General features: G+C 38.1%; 1 protein-coding gene across 1 annotated transcript in view; it reads left to right on the forward strand.

The window, feature by feature from the left end:
• Nucleotides 1–17546, forward strand: part of LOC105481470 (zinc finger protein 280C) — a 67315-nt gene that overhangs the window by 40782 nt on the left and 8987 nt on the right. The window contains exons 11-15 of the mRNA XM_071088985.1: nucleotides 204–304; nucleotides 1072–1218; nucleotides 7458–7589; nucleotides 12119–12429; nucleotides 13200–13340. Of these exons, the coding sequence (XP_070945086.1) occupies nucleotides 204–304; nucleotides 1072–1218; nucleotides 7458–7589; nucleotides 12119–12429; nucleotides 13200–13340 (832 nt within the window). The remainder of the gene's footprint in view (nucleotides 1–203; nucleotides 305–1071; nucleotides 1219–7457; nucleotides 7590–12118; nucleotides 12430–13199; nucleotides 13341–17546) is intronic.

Below are 17546 nucleotides of genomic sequence, written 5' to 3' on the forward strand. Positions count from 1 at the left end.
TACCTTCCTCGGTGATGTTACAAGAATTAAATAAGCTAATATATCCTTGGAACAGCATTACAGAGTTAACAGCTATAAAATTGTTAGAACCACATCACTATTACTTCTACTATTATTATTACTTGTTGTTGTTATGGATGTACAAAATGAATCTTTTTTATAGACATCCTTAAATGGTATAATGTGTTTTTTTCCACTTTCAGCTATTTGCAAAATCTGTGAATTATCATTTGAAACAGAGCATATTCTTTTACAACATATGAAGGACACCCATAAACCTGGTGAAATGCCATATGTTTGCCAGGTACACATTTTATTGTGTAGTTAAGTGTTTGTTTAATTTTCATGTGCCATGAAATAGTATTGTTCTTTTGATTTTTTTTAAAGCCATTTAAGTAAAATTAGTTACTATGCTAAAACTGAAGACCCTCTTCATTAGTGGAAACCCCCTTGGGATTAACTCATGCATTATAAATAAGGGGGTGGAGTAGCTTTTGCCTGTGGGTTGTACTTTGCTGACCTCTGCACTAGATGAGGAAATGCCCTACTAGAGAAAGACAAATATGTGGGTTATCATATAGGGAAGATTGTAGATATGCTAGAGAAATAGGAAAATCTCTTAGTTATAGAAAACCGATTTAAATGCTTTGGGATCAGTGTTCCAGAATTTGAAGTGGCTTCCAGTAACAAGGAAGTGAGATAAAGATAAATTGACACTGGCATAGCATGGATGCTATTTAAAATCTGAAGAAGAGAGTACTCTGTTTTATATAGCAGGAAACTTTTTAGAACAAGATTTGGCAGAGCTTGAAAATTCGCATCAAGATAGGGGTGGTAGATTTGAAAAGAAGAGAGTCTTACTGTGTTTTGAAATATATGCCTAAACTTTGAAAGATATCTTTCAAATGTTATCTTTATTACTTGCAGTAATATGATTCTTAGTTGTATAGGCGGCAGAGCTGTACTAGTAGTACATGTTCTTCCAAACAGATGACCCGTTATTGCTACTTTGATGTAATTGCAAGAAGTTATAAAATTTCAAGTTAAACTAAGCCTTCTTTATATTTCTAGGTTTGCCAGTTTAGATCATCAACATTTTCTGATGTAGAAGCTCATTTTAGAGCAGCCCATGAAAACACTAAGAACTTGCTATGTCCATTTTGCCTCAAAGTTAGTAAAATGGCAACCCCCTACATGAATCATTACATGAAGCATCAGGTGAGATTAAGCAGTTCTTATTTGTTCATGTTGTCTTAGTGAAAAGATACAGATCTATATGTATAGATCTATAGCTACATCTATATCTATCTATAACTTAGAACATTGGTTAGATTTGTTCTGAACAGAAAGCAAAGTTGTTCCGAATGACACAATTAATTTATAATTTGTGCTGAATAACTTGTGAAACTTTCACTTATTTTCCTTGCTTGCTTTCTGATGACGCTGAGACTCAAATAGTCAAAGTTCTGAAAGATAGCTAGAAATAGGAACCCCAAAGTGGAGGAAAAAAACAGAAAATTCATGAAATTCTTAAGTTAGATATTTCAGGACCTAAGGGTGGTGGGACTGGGAATGATTTTGGAGGTGCTTATCAAGAGCAGGAAAAAATAAGTTTGAATGGAGGAACGTAAGATTAAGGACTCATAGCCTTGTGTTTTCCTCTTTGTCTTGAAATCTTATTTCTACTTTCTAGCCCACTTTTTATTATGAGACATGTGGTTGTCATCAGTGACCCAGAATTAACTTTTGTAGCAGCCATTAACAAAGGAAACAGCAAGAACACTTATGACCAGATATGTGAACTACACCAGAGAACTATATTTGGGTTGTAACTTACTTCCTTTGTGACTTTTGCCAGTTCTGCTATATAATTTCTGGGATACCAGTATTGATGCTTGCATCTTTCCCTTGAATTCTGATTTTATGCTTACTGATTCTTTTCCCCAATTAGAGCATCCTGTGGGCTGAAAACTTTGATGAAACAGTGGGCCTATTCTTGAGTGTTTGAAACAGCAATAGTGCCTTTGCCAAAAATCAGAAGTCAATGGATTTACTAAATCTGGTCATGTAATCGAGTTTTACCTCCTCACTGATCAGCTCATTACATTTTCTTAGTATTAATTGCATTGTCTCGGCAAGTTCATTCAGCACTGGCGCTAACGTGGCCCTTGATTGTAGTCGTTGGATGATCATGAAATCAACTTGTAGTTAATTGGAAAAAAAGTCATAAAAATAGAATTTCCAAATACATTCAGATTACCTGTGTTATGACTTAGATGGTATCAGTGTCTTTTTTTTTTTATCCCGGTGGGCCATCTCACCCTTAAAAACCTTTGGCAAAATCTTTCTAGGGTTTCCCCCAACAGTGTTCACTCAAATCTTAGTAAGTGTTTCCCTCTTAACTTGTTCCTAGTGAAAGAAATTTAGTGAATGGCTGGATTTACAAAATTATTAGGGGTGTTTTTTCTTTATTTTTAAAAACAAGACTTTTCAGAGCTTTCAATATGCTAATATTGTAAATCTCTAAGCAAGGGACATAGTATGTAATGGTCCTCAAACATTTTTAACCTTTGAGCCCTTTATTTGCACAGTACCTATTAACATTTCTTGAGGTATAGAGTTTGGGAAACACTATTCTTGGTGGTCTGTATTTCGTTTTTTGGCCTTCAATTTTGAAAAGAAGAATGGAACATAAAGCAGTATCTCTGACTGTCTAATTATAGGTCTTCTAACATACTTCTTTCGCCTATGCTTTACTAAGCTCTAGAGTGATATACATGTAGATTCGAAAAGAGTGATAACATGCTTAGAAAGGTAAGAAAGACACAGTGAACCCACTTTGTGAGCTGTGTCTCATAAGTGGTTTATCTGATCTGTAGTCATTCTTCATACCCTAAATTGTATGCCTTAACTTACTGTATGTATTGGAAAGAGTTACCCAACAGGTCTGAGTTGCTCAAATATTGCACAATTTCAGAAGTGCCTGCTTGTATAAGTGCCCCTTGGCTAAATCTTAGAAATTGAGCTCCTAAAATGTTCTTAATTGATAAGAGTGTTTTACATGCCTGGAACCTTGAGCCATGTTGTAACAGTTTGTCAAGAAAATTTACACCAAAAAAATACGGTTATGGTGACCACTTGCTTTTCTTGCAGTGGAGGGAGTCGTCTGAAAATTTGGTGGCTTACCCCCATGAAAAACCTAAGCTCTTAGACTCAAGAGAGCTTTCCCATCAAGCAACACTTTATAGGTGTTGCTGCAGTTCAGTGCTGAGGGATTATATGCGTATTGCTGCAGTTCATTGCTGAGGGATTAAGTGTGTCCTGTGTGACTCCACTGGAATGGAACTCTTAGAAGTTGGCACCTGGTAATCCTCTAGAAGCTATCCAGTGCATCATTTTCCTTTATTAATCCTGCTCTGTACCCTTACACTGTACTAAAACATAGCCGTGAGTATAACAGTGTCTTAAGTCCTATCGATCCTTCTGCTGAATCATCACATCTGGGAGTAGTCTTAGGGACCACTGAGGTGCCACAGGTGCTATCTTAGTCTGTTTGAGCTGCTATAACATGCTATTATACCACTGACTGGGAAGCTTAAACAACAAGAACTTATTTCTCTCTGTTCTAGAGGCTGTAAAGTCCAAGATCAGGGCACCAGCTGTTCAGTGTCTGGTGACGACCTGCTTCCTTGTTCATAGATGGCCATATTCTCACTGTCTCTTCCCATGGGGGAAGGGGTGGAGAGAGCTCTCTGGGGTCCCTTTTATAAGGATGCTAATCCCATTATGACAGCTCCACCATCATAATCTAAATACTTTCCAAAGGCTCCACCTCCCAATACCATTACATTGGAAATTAGGATTTTACCATATGAATTGGGGGGCGGGGAGGGGGGGCACAAGCATTCAGTCCATTTCAGGTGCTCAATTTTTTTTGTTAAGTTTGGAGTACCTAAAGAGTAGGCAGTCAGCAGTGAAGAGGTAAGATTCTATTGATGAGGATCATCAGGCTTCTCTGAAGGTATTTGCAGTTTGCATAATTATTCACAAAAGACTCAAAAACCTGAGCTGACCAGTATTATAAGCTTGTAATTGAGATGGCATTATTAGTGCAATTTTATATAATAAGAATTATTGAATTTATTTTATTCTTTTTGAAGACTTGGATTGCAACTTTTTCCTAAAAATAATATATTATTATGTCTTGAGTGATTTTGGAGTTAGCAATGCAGTTTATACATTTTTTAACAAAGGCTGAAAGACTCCAGATGTGTTACATATCCTCATTAGCTCTTTAATAATAACAATAAGCAGTTAACATGTACTAATCACTTATCATTTGACAGCCACTGGTGCTTTTACATGCATTATCTTGTTTAATCTTCACAGCCACCCTATGAGGCAGGTATATGATTGTTTCCATTTTATAGTTGAGGAAACAAAGCTTTATAGAAAGTAATTTGCCCAGTGTCACATTCCCTAATAAGTGGTGGAGCCAAAAATTGATTTCTAGCCCAAGCTTCCACTGCAAACTCATATTCCACATTGACATTAGGTCTAAAGGCAGAAATTACAGATAGTTACCCTTGAAAATCCCTCCAATTGGCCAGGCGCAGTGGCTCATGCCTGTAATCCCAGCATTTTGAGAGGCCGAGGCAGGTGGATCACCTGAGGCCAGGAGTTTGAGACTAGCCTGGCCAACATGGTGAAACCCTGTCTCTACCAAAAATTAGCTGGGTGTGGTGGTGCATGCCTGTAATCCCAGCTACTTGGGAGGCTGAAGGGGGGAGAATCGCTTGAACCCCGGAGGCAGAGGTTGCATTGAGCCAAGATGATGCCACTGCACTCCAGCCTGGGAGACAGAACGAGACTCCGTCTCAAAAAAAAAACTCTCGTATCACCCAAAACCATATAGTATGCATGTAAAGAAGTTCAACACTTAACTTTTTCTCTACCCTTGGAACAAGTTACTGTTTCTTTTGTTAAACATTTTATTTTAAAAATGTATTAGTTGGGCATGGTGACTCACACCTGTAATCCCAGCACTTTGGGAGGCCGAGGGGAGTGGATCACTTGAGGTCAGGAGTTCGAGACCAGCCTGGCCCCATCTCTACTAAAAATACAAAATTAGCGGGGTGTGGTGGCAGGCGCCTGTAATCCCAGCTACTTGGGAGGCTGAGGCAGGAGAACTACTTGAACCCAGGAGGCGGAGGTTGCAGTGAGTCAAGGTCACGCCATTTCTCTCCAGCCTGGGCAACAAAAGCAAAACTGTATCTCAAAAAACAAAAAAAAAAGTATAATCATCCGCGATCATTCGCACAATGCAAGCATACATACATAAGAGAGATATGCAGGACTTGAGTCCAACTAAGGGAATAGTAGATTAATGTCTCCCATCTTGGGGCTCTGGACAAATAAATACTCATTGAATGAAATGGCAGACACTTTGAACTAGTTAAATTGTGACTGCTGCTCATTTGTACTCTGTCAGTCTCTTGCCTCACTTTATTTCTTTATTTAACAAATATTTGAGTGCCTAATAAATGTCAAGGACTGTTTTAGGTACTGGGGATACAGAAGTAAGCAAAGCAAGGTTTGTGCTTGCTAAAATTTGCATCATGGTAGAGAAGGATTTGTGTGTGTATGTGATGTCTGAATGTATATGTGTGCCAGCTGATGGTAAGTACCATGGGAAGAAAATATAGATAGAGGGAATGCCAGGGCTCAGATGAAGGAGTGGTTTCTGTTTTTTAAATGGTGTGGTTAAAGAGGGCTTCTCCAAAGGGAATAAGAGAGTAAATCATGTGGCTTACTCATCTGGGAGAGAATGTTCCAGGTAGAGGGAACAGTAGTAGGTAGACAGTGAGGTGAACATATACCTAGGATATTCAAGGAAGAACAAGAGGCCAGTGTGGCTGGAGCACGGTAAACAAGTGAGAGGAAACGTAGTAGATGAGGTTGTAGCAATAGAATGTAAACCAGATCATTTAAGGACTTGTAAGCCAGAGTCAGGATTCTGGAGTGTTATGGAAAGCCATTGGAGGGTTTAACCATGTGAAAGATCTGTAACATTTTAAGATCACTCTGACAGCTATGGGAAGAATAGACTGTAGAAGGAGAAAGGATAGAAATAGGGAGAAGATAGGAGGCTATTGCAAGAGTCCTCGTAAGTGGCTCAGAGAAGTATGGTAACAGTGATTGGAGGTGATGAGAAATTGAAAAATTATAAATTTTTTTAAGGTATCACTGACAGGTTTTATTAATTTGTTGAATGTGGGATGTAAGAGAAAGAGAAGAGTTGAGAGTGACCAAGTATTTTTGTCCTGAGCAGCTGCAAGAATTTAGTTCCCATATACTGAGATATTGGGAAGAGTAGGGAAGGTACAGATTTTGTGCCCTTCCCCACTCAGGATGAATGAGAGGGAATCTAGAGTTCAACTTTTTTGTCCATGTTGATTTGAAATACCTATTAGACATCAGGAGATGTCAAGTAGGCAGTGGGTGGATGCTATTTAAAGCCATGAAACTGGATGAGGTGATGAGGTATAGGTAGAGAAAAAATCTGTGGGAACTATACTCTAGAGAAACATTCTATCCATCATCTTAATTTACTGTCTGTTACTTAGCTGAGTTTTTCTTCTTTCCCCTTCTCTCTTGAGCACCTACAGGTAAATCTGTTTGTGTTTACTGTACCTATGGTATGATCCAGTACACCACACTTCTAAAATAGTCTGAAGGTCAAACTAAAATAGTAATGCAAACACCTTATCTTTATATATTGCCTTGAACTTTGTAAAGAGCTTTTATTTAGCAAATGCCTTTTGTGCACCAGTAACTCTACTAGGTACTTTCATACATGTTACCTCATTTGGTTTTCCTAAAAGATTGTTTGTGTTTTATATGCAAATAATGATGAGCTGGTGGAGATACATCTTTAAAGAAAGCATTCTTTTGTATTTGTATGTTGTTCTAAATTTATAATAATATAAAATATATTTTAATTAATGAGAACAGATACATAAAGATTGCAATTGATAATGTATAGTAGAAAGAACACTAACCAGCTATGGGCAAGTGACAAATTTCTCTTGGGTCCTATTTCCCATTGGTAAAATAATAATGGGACTAGGGTTTGAGGAGGAATTTAGTCAAGGGTTTCTCAAACAATAGATTGGAATCCATTCTTATTTATGCCACTACAATCAGTATAGAACTTTTCCAATTAAAATCTAATTATATACTTTTTATGTTTGATCCTTATATGGTAACTAATGCTTTTGAAACTCAAATACTAACACAAGGAGAACTTTTAAATAATAGATCATTTTGAATTGTCTGTGGTGGGAGATGATAAAATTCTGGTTGTAAATTTATTTAGATTTTAGAATTAAGAGCAATTTCAGGTCCTAGGATTTGTGGTGGTGGAAGTTATTATATCTAATCTTTTCTGTAAACAGAAAAAAGGGGTTCATCGTTGCCCAAAATGCAGACTACAATTTTTGACCAGCAAGGAGAAAGCTGAACATAAGGCACAGCATCGTACATTTATAAAGCCTAAAGAACTAGAAGGATTGCCTCCTGGAACAAAAGTGAGTTTGTGAGGGGTTTTTTGGTGGTTTTTTGCACATTCTATTAATTTTTTTTTATTTTTTATTATTATGGATAGAAGGAATAAGATCTAGTGTTAGGAAGCTCACTGGGCAACAGTAATCAACAATAATTTATTGTATATTTCAAAATAACTAGAAGAGTGGAATTGGAATGTTCCTAATACAAATAAATGATAAATGCTTGAGGTGATGGATACCCCAGTTACCCTGATATGATCATTACGTATTGTATGCTTGTATCAAAATATCACATGCACCCCAAAAGTGAGTTTTAAATATGCTGTATTTTTAATATTTTGTATGATAATAGAAACAAACTACTGCCTGGTTTTATCTATTGAATATAGTATTAAAATTGACGTCTGATTGTTATTAAGACTTTAATTTTAGGTTTTATCCTTCTTATGCTTGTAAAGAAAAACTTCTAACCATTGTTTTATTAGTTGATTGACGTGGTTTGTTGGAGGGGTATTTCTAGTGCAACTAGATTGTAGACTAAGTCGACAGGTTGTTTCGATGTTCTGTAGGCTGTTTTTGAGCTATTCCAGTTGTCAATGTGTATGTCTTTCAGTTGCTAGACTATAAGATACTTAAGATCAGGAATTATATTTATCTTTGTGTCCCCAGCATCTGTCGTAGTGCCTTGAATGCCATAGGTTTGTTGAAGTTGGTATTACTAATCTCTCAGAGAAGCAAGTGTTGCTCCTGAATAGCATAGCATTGCTGTTTTTCATGAGCAAGCACACATCAGACTACAAATTTCTTTCTCCTTGTTTGCCTTATATACATGTTTTCTTTTTTTTTTTTTTTTTTTTTTTTTTTGAGACAGTCACTCTATGCCTCAGGCTGGAGTGCAGTGGCGCGATCTCAGCTCACTGCAGCCTCTGCCTTCTGGGTTCAAGTGATTCTCGTGCCTCCGCCTCCCAGGTAGTTGGGATTACAGGCGTGCAGCGTGATGTCCAGCTAATTGTTTGTATTTTTAATAGAGACCGGGTTTCACCAACATGGCCAGGCTGGTCTCAAACTCCTGGCTTCAAGTGATCTGCCCGCCTCGGTCTCCCAAAGTGCGGGGTTACAGGCATGAGCCACCACACCTGGCCCTCTGATAATCCCCACATATTTGTATTTCATTTGGAGTACATACTTTTGAATGCGAGTATGTCTGCCATTTAAATTAACAAAAATAATATAAAACAATTATCTGAATATCTAGTGTAAGATATACCATCTGGCATCTTCTGTGCAATCCATTTGTTCCATGTTGATATTAGACATGCAGAATGTTAATGTAGGCAGAACAGTCCTCTCTCACATCTTCCCTTATTAATAAGATACCAGTAGTAATGGTAATATTGGTAATAATGATACTATATGTCTTATAACACTTTAGAATTAAGTGTTCAGTGTGCCTTTCCATACATTTTATTATTTAACCTTTGTGGTGATCCAGTGAGATAGACAAGGCAAGTATTATCCCCGTATTAGAGATGAAGAGGTTCAGAGAGGCTAAATTCCTTACTCAAGGTCATGTAGCTAGGACGAGGTAGTACTAAGATTCTTAAACTTGGATTTTTTGACTTCTCCAGTGCTTTCAAAAAATTTATTTTCAGTTTGCAAGCTAACAAGTTCTGCTTCAGTGCTTTTCTATGATACTTCATATATTTCATAGGACTTCACAGAAGCTGTTCTTCAAGTACATGGGGGGAATGTAGTCAAATGATTAAAGAGAATGTTAGTGGGTGACTGTTTTCTATTATTAACCAGTAGATACAAACATTTTCTTTTCCCAAATAGTAAATGATAAATTTTATATGTTACCATTAAGGAAATTCTGAGCATTATTATAACTACCATGCTGTATGATGAATTGATGTAAGCTCCACCATAGCCTTGGAAGCAGAAATCGTGCCCCCTGATCCACCAGGAAGAGGTCACATTTACTGAAAATCTGTTTTATAGTTACCAGAGGGTAATTCAGGCCTCTGTATTACATTTTGACCTCTCTATTTGTGAAAGCCTTTTAGTTAGGGTTTTTTTTTTTTTTTTTTTTTTTTTTTTTTTGAGACGGGGTCTCTCTGTCACCCAGGTTGGAGTGTAGTGGTGCCATCTCAGCTCACTGCAACCTCTGCCTCCTAGGTGCAAGCTGGGACCACAGGCCACAGGTGGATGTCACCATGCCCAACTAATTTTGTTGCATTTTTGTAGAGATGAATTGCCCAGGCTGGTCTCAAACTCCTGAGCTCAGGCAGTCCACCCACCTTGGCCTCCCAAAGTGCTGGGATTGCAGGTGTGACCCACCACACCCGGCCCCTTTTAATTCTGTCAAAGCGTAAAATAGCTATGGAATGTGCTCTTTCGATATTCATCTAATTTGTACTAACTCCTAATTATTCGTTAATATCTGTTAACATACAATTGTTATCAATATAAAACTAATATTACAACAGTAAGTAAATATCAAGATAAATTTAGAATAAGTGGAAGGCTTCCACCATTTAGAATAAGTGGAAGGCTTATCTGATTGCAGTTTTATACTTGCCACTTTCAAAATAATGATTTTAACTTTTTGTATTGTAGTGATTTTTTGGTAACAGTGTTATTGAGATATAATTCATATATCACACAATTTACCCATTTACAGTGTACACAGTTCAGTGGTTTTTAGCATATTCAGATTTGGGCAAACATCACTACAATAAATTTTTAAACATTTTTATCACCCTCAAAAGAAACCCCATACCCTTTAGCATTCACTATTTCCCCTCCACTAGCCCTGTGCAAACTTTAGTCAGCTTTTAGTCTCTATGGATTTTCCCATTCTGGACGTTTGGTGTTGAATCATACAATATGTCATCTTTAGGGACTGGTTTATTTCGCTTAGCATAGTGTTTTGCAGCTTCATTGATACTGTACCATGTTCCAGTACTTCATTCTTTTTTGTGGCTGAGTAATACTGCACTGCATAGAAATTCTACCTTTTATTTATGCTTTCATCTATTGGTGGGCATATCCATTTGTCTTTCTGATCACCCATCTTTGCATTCTTTCAATATGCAGTAGGTAATACTGTACTGCATAGATATTCTACCTTTTATTTATCTTTTCATCTATTGGTGGGCATAATTCTCTTTTCTATATACATCCACTGCAGTTTTTGCAAGTACAATACTAACTGTAACAAAGCCTTTGTAAATCATATGATGAGGTAAGAAACATGTAAACTGCCAATCAAAATTGCCATTTGGGTCATTTGTTTTTTGAAAACACAGTTATCCTATTGGAATTTTTACATCCACTGCAAGTAAAGCTAATACAAGTAAGCCAAGGGGACGTATAGCTAAGTCCAAAGCAAAATCCTCTTACAAGCAAAAACGAGAGTGCAACAGAAAAAGTTTCCTCTTTTCGGCTGTAATGCTGCTGTGAAAATTCATGGTACAAGTTTTTGTGTGAACATATGTTTTCATTTCTCTTGGGTATATACCTCTGAATACAATGGTGGAGTCAAATGGTAACTCTTACCTTTAATATTTTGAGAAACTGCCAAACTGTTTCTCTTTTTTTGTTGTTTTGTTTTTTGTTTTGTTTTGTTTTGTTTGAGATGGGGTCTCGCTCTGTTGCCCAGGCTGGAGTGCAGTGGTGCGATCTTGGCACACTGCAACCTCCACCTCCTGGGTTCAAGTGATTTTCCTGCCTCAGCCTCCTGAGTAGCTGGGATTACAGGTACCTGCCACCGTGCCTGGCTAATTTTTTGTATTTTTAAAAGAAATGGAGTTTCACCATGTTGGCCAGGCTGGTCTCAAACTCCTGACCTCAAGTGATCCGCCCACCTTGGCCTCCCAAAGTTCAGGGATTACAGGCCTAAGCCACCACACCTGGTCTGCCAAACTGTTTTTCGTTATAACTACACTGTTGTGCATTCCCACCAGCAGTGTATGAGGGTTCTCATTTTTCTATGTCTTAGCCAATACTTGTTATTTTGTTATTGTCTGTTTATTACAGCCATTCTGGTTGGTGTGAAGGAACATCTCATTTGGGAATTGATTTGCATTTCCCTGATGACTAATGATGTGCACCATCTATCTCTTCGTGTGGTTGTTGACTGTTTGTATATCTTCTTTGAAGAAATGCCTATTCATCTATTTTCTCTTTGATTGCTTGTGCTTTTGGTGTCATTATATAAGAAACCATTGCCTAACTCATGCTCACAAAGATTTACTACTGTATTTTCTTCTAAGAGTTTTGTAGTTTTACCTTTTAAAATTTGGTCTTTAATACATTTTGAGATAATTTTTGTATATAATATGAGGTAGGGATTCAAATTCTTTCTTTTGCACATGGATATCAGTTTTTCTAGCAGCATTCATCAAGACTATTTTTTGCCCCATTGGAAATGTTTTGGGACCCTTGTCAAAAACCAATTTACTGTAAATGTGAGGGCTTACAATGATATTTTTAATACTAATGTGATGGTTACTTTCTAAAAATACATATTGGCTTTGTTTTTATAGGTTACTATTCGAGCTTCACTTGGACCTCTCCAATCAAAATTACCAACTGCACCTTCCGGTTGTACTCCAGGCACTTCTTTTCTTCAGGTCACACCTCCGACATCTCAAAATACAACTGCTAAAAATCCTAGAAAATCTAATGCCGGTAGATCTAAGACAAGAAAGCCTCATGCACCTACATCCACTGCAAGTAAAGCTCATACAAGTAAGCCAAGAGGACGTATAGCTAAGTCCAAAGCAAAACCCTCTTACAAGCAAAAGCGACCACGCAACAGAAAAAATAAAATGAGCCTTGCTTTGAAGAACTTAAGGTAATATCTTTTATTTCTGATATACAATACAAATTTAATCTTAAGTATGAAATTTACCATATCACAGAACCCTCTTACACATTTACATGATAATCACTTATCTGGCATAAAGACCAAGCAAATGAGAAAAAGTTACTTTTTACAACTACTGAGCAGAACTTGAGTCATTGTGTTTATTCTCTAATTTTCATCTTTTACACTAATCTTTTATTTTATGCTTTTATCTTATGATAGATTAATTGGTTTATTTGATCCCTTTTATTCCAGGGAAATGTTAACTGGTGTTAAATTTTTTGCACTTATTCTAGCTTGTTTCAAAGCAAATTTTCAAATTACGAGTCTACTTAAAGATCAATTTAGGGCCGGGCGCAGTGGCTCAAGCCTGTAATCCTAGCACTTTGGGAGGCCGAGACGGGCGGATCACAAGGTCAGGAGATCGAGACCATCCTGGCTAACACAGTGAAACCCCGTCTCTACTAAAAAATACAAAAAACTAGCCGGGCGAGGTGGCGGGCACCTGTAGTCCCAGCTACTCGGGAGGCTGAGGCAGGAGAATGGCATAAACCTGGGAGGCGGAGCTTGCAGTGAGCTGAGATCTGGCCACTGCACTCCAGCCTGGGAGACAGAGCGAGACTCTGTCTCAAAAAAAAAAAAAAAAAAAAAAATCAATTGAAACATTTTGGGTTCAGTTAGTAAAATGTTAATAAGATTTTCCCCTATTATTTTTGTTTTATAATCTATTTTTATCATTTTTTTTCCATCTCCATAAGGTGTCGTCGGGGAATTCACAAGTGCATTGAATGTCATTCCAAAATAAAAGATTTTGCAAGCCACTTTTCTATATACATCCACTGCAGTTTTTGCAAGTACAATACTAACTGTAACAAAGCCTTTGTAAATCATATGATGAGGTAAGAAACATGTAAACTGCCAATCAAAATTGCCATTTGGGTCATTTGTTTTTTGAAAACAGAGTTATCCTATTGGAAGCAAGTTTGTCTCATCAAGGAACTAAAAGGGTCTAGCAATAGGAACTTCTAAGATGTTCCTTGTACTATTTTCCAGCATAGTAACTCATAAAATTACTGCGACAAAAACTCTTAAGAACAATTAGACTAATGAAACTAAAATGAGTTTGTTAGGGAAATTTGTTTTTCTATGGGACTTTTTTTTTCTTTTATGTCTTTCAGAAAGTGGTTTTTTCAATATATTTATCAAATAAATATGATCAGCTCTTGCAGTCCACATCTGTGGATTCAACCAACTGTAAATCAAAAGCGTTTTAAAAAATTACGTCTCTACTGAACATGAACAAACCTTTTTCCCGTCGTCATTCTCTAAACAATACAGTATAAAACTATGTAATAGCAGTTACATTGTATTAGGTATCATAGGTTTACAAATAATCTAGAGATGATTTAAAGTGCACAGCAGGATATGTATAGTTTATATACAAGTACTATGCCATTTTATATCAGAGACTTGAGTCTCTGCAGATTTGGATGCCTGGAGAGGAGGTCCTAGAAGCAATCCACCATGGATACAGGGACCCCTGTATATGTAATCTCTTGAGTCTTATCCTCTTCAAAGCGATCACTTTGAGAGACTCCAGGCTTTTTAATGATGCTAAGAACATTATCCTGTCTCTGTCTCCCACATCTGTCTGTCCATTTGTCTTTCTGATCATCCATCTTTGCATTCATTCAATGAAACATAAGCGACTGTAGGAATATTCCAGTCATGATGCTACCATTGGAATTCCTTTTCATGCATTGATTCAACTTAATTTGAGCACCTATGATGTACTCTACACAAGGGAAAAACTTCAGAGCCCCCCTTACTTTCATTTGAACCTCATTCGTAGGGGCTTGCCTTATTCTTTCAGAATGGATTTTATTTTAAATTACCAAAAAGTGTCCACATATAAATATAAGTTGATTATTCCAATTAAGATAGTTCCTGGCCGGGCGCGGTGGCTCAAGCCTGTAATCCCAGCACTTTGGGAGGCCGAGACGGGCGAATCACGAGGTCAGGAGATCGAGACCATCCTGGCTAACACGGTGAAACCCCGTCTCTACTAAAAAATACAAAAAAAACTAGCTGGGCGAGGTGGTGGGCGCCTGTAGTCCCAGCTACTCGGGAGGCTGAGGCAGGAGAATGGTGTGAACCCGGGAGGTGGAGCTTGCAGTGAGCTGAGATCCGGCCACTGCACTCCAGCCTGGGCGGCAGAGCGAGACTCCGTCTCAAAAAAAAAAAAAAAAAAAAAGATAGTTCCATTTATTTTCAGTTAGAAATAAGATATAACTAGCCAGGCACAATGGCTCATGCCTATAATCCCAGCACTTTCAGAGGCCAAGGAGAGGGGATTGCTTGAGCCTAGGAGTTCAAGACCAGCCTGGGCAACATAGCAAGACCTCATCTCTATTTTTAAAAAAGAAAAAAAAAAGAAATAGGTATAACCAATGAAAGTGGTTTTCTTGCAGATTATCAAAAGACCTCTATATTATTTTCTGCTCATAATCAGCTACCACTCTGAAGGATTCACCCACATTTTGATGGCTTCAGCACCTGGCTTGCAGGGGTTTTTTTCCCTTTGGTGATCAACCTGACCTTATGATACCTTTACTTCTTTAGTGCTAGCACTTTACATCCCTTTCTGCTTTGTTGTATCCCCTTTCTTAACACCATCCCATCTTACCTCATTGTAGACAATACTTACTTTGAATTCTCATTACCCCATGACTTTCAGGGTCTTGACTCCTTTTTTCTAGTCCAGTAGTATCAATTCAATTTTGTAGCCAACCACACCCTTAAGGTCTTCTGTTTTGAATGCTGCTTTGTTTCTGTCCTAAATTCCTTTGTATCTTCAGTCATGCTTAGTCTTGCTATCTTTGCATCTTTTATCCTTTTTGATGTATCCCTATCTCGGTTCTAGACTACCATACCATGCTCAATTCAGTCAGCTCTGAATTCGTGATCTTTAATTTGGTCCTACCTTTTTAAAAATACCACTTTGTGTTTTGTTTGTTTCCTTGTTTGTGTTTTTGAGACGGAGTCTTTCTCTGTCACCCAGGCTGGAGTGCAACGGCATGATCTCGGCTCACTGCAAGCTCCGCCTCCCGGGTTCACGCCATTCTGCTGCCTCAGCCTCCCCAGCAGCTGGGACTACAGGTGCCCGCCACCATGCCCAGCTAATTTTTTTTTTTTTTGGTATCTTTAGTAGAGACGGGGTTTCACCCTGTTAGCCAGGATGGTCTCAATCTCCTGACCTCGTGATCCGCCCGCCTCGGCCTTCCAAAGTGCTGGGATTACAGGCGTGAGCCACCACGCCCAGCCAAAAATACCGCTTTGTTTTTATCTACAACATCTGTCAGATTTTATTCTAGTCCCTCAGTGGTTAACTTTGCCTAATAATTACTCAGAGGTCATACTTTTTGTTTTTCTCAAGATTAACTTTTTTGTGTCTCAAGGTTTTTTTTCCTTCAGCCATTAATCTCAAAAAACAGACATGTCCCACTATTTTTAAGTTAACCCTGTTCGTCATCTCTTTCATTTCCTCCACATCCTTATTTCATTACTTTGGACCTTCAGTTCATCTCTTTCTCTCTACCACATTCATTGTGTCTGCAGATATTTTCAGGCATATTTTTAGGATGAGGAAAATCTGCCTTTACTTTGCATGTTTTCTTGTCCTCGTTTTACCATCAACATTTGTAAAGAGTATTCTTTACTAGCCTGTTTGTCATTTTTTGACCCTTTGTGATTTGAGTGTCGCCCACCACCCCCACCTACATGCAGCTAAAGCTGCTCCTTTAAAGGTTATCAGTCATATCCTAACCACTGGATATACTCATTATTTTTCATTCTTACTCCTCTATGACTTCTTCAGAGTATTTGACATTTTTGATCACTTACTTTTGGAACTCTTCTCAACTTCTGTTAAACTGTTACCACCGTTTTTCTTCTTTCCTTTTGGCTACTCCTGCTCTATATAATTATCTTTTCTCCCTTCAACTGTTCTTGTCCCCTTATAATCCCTTTCTTGGTACCTTAACCATTCTTAAAGTTTTCTCTTTTACCTTTCAACTGTAAATCCTCTGATTTCAATGCTGAGTTTCCCTGAGACCCCACTCTGTTTCTAACTAGGATTCAAACCACTTTTACTTCAGTACCCTTTAAGCTCAGTCTTGACTGTTTCAGGGCATCATTTGCATAAACATGGAGCACCAGCTAGAAATAATTTACTATCCCAAGTTTTTGAAACCCATTGAGTTCTGTTGATCTGCCACCATACATTCTAGCTTCCTGAGAGTCCACCTTCTGCAATATTCCAGTCTGCCTCTTCCACTACTATAGTGGTTCTGCACCTATACCCCAGTTTCTCTAAAGCAGACCCTAGCCAACCCTTCCCCTAGTACACTGCTATGAGTAATGTTGTTCTCTTATTCTGTGCCAAACACTTGGCTGCCCTAATGAGGCTTTAATTCTGCCCCTAATTTATAGAGGATTAAATTGGAAAACATTTTTGGCATTACTTAAACCCATGTGTCATTCCATCCTCCTCTCTCCCATTTTCCGTAGGCTCACCAACTGTCTTGCAGAACCTTCAGCCCCATTCTATCCCCAGACATTCCCAACTGACCTAAAGTTACCTTCATAACCTTTTCCTAATTTCTGGTGAGCCCCTGCACTGTCATCACACACATTGAGCTCTTACTCATCATTAACCTCGTCTAGAACTGAAAGCTTCCACTTCTACTCTTCTAAGGGCCTCATAGGTCCCTTTGCTTTTCCCCTACTTCAGGGGCACATTGTTTCCCTCATTACTTCAGGTACCTCCCTCTGAATGGTGCACCCTCACTCCTACTCGGTGTGGACTTTTGTCATAGGTTTGAGTTCTGTATGTTCAGAGGCTTCATTTTCTCAGAGGTTGAGTACCTTTATTCCCAGGCTATGCCAACTCCATTGCGAGAAGACAGGCCCCCAAAATTGATCTATCTTCCCCAATGTATAGATTCTTCATATTCAGTATCTAAAGTAGTTTTTTCTTGTTCTTGATTATTCTCTGGAATGCTCCTCTCCTTCCCTCTCATTTCACCCTCTGCGAAGTATCTGAT

The sequence above is a fragment of the Macaca nemestrina genome, chromosome X (genome assembly GCF_043159975.1).
Source record: "Macaca nemestrina isolate mMacNem1 chromosome X, mMacNem.hap1, whole genome shotgun sequence".
Taxonomy (NCBI): domain Eukaryota; kingdom Metazoa; phylum Chordata; class Mammalia; order Primates; family Cercopithecidae; genus Macaca; species Macaca nemestrina.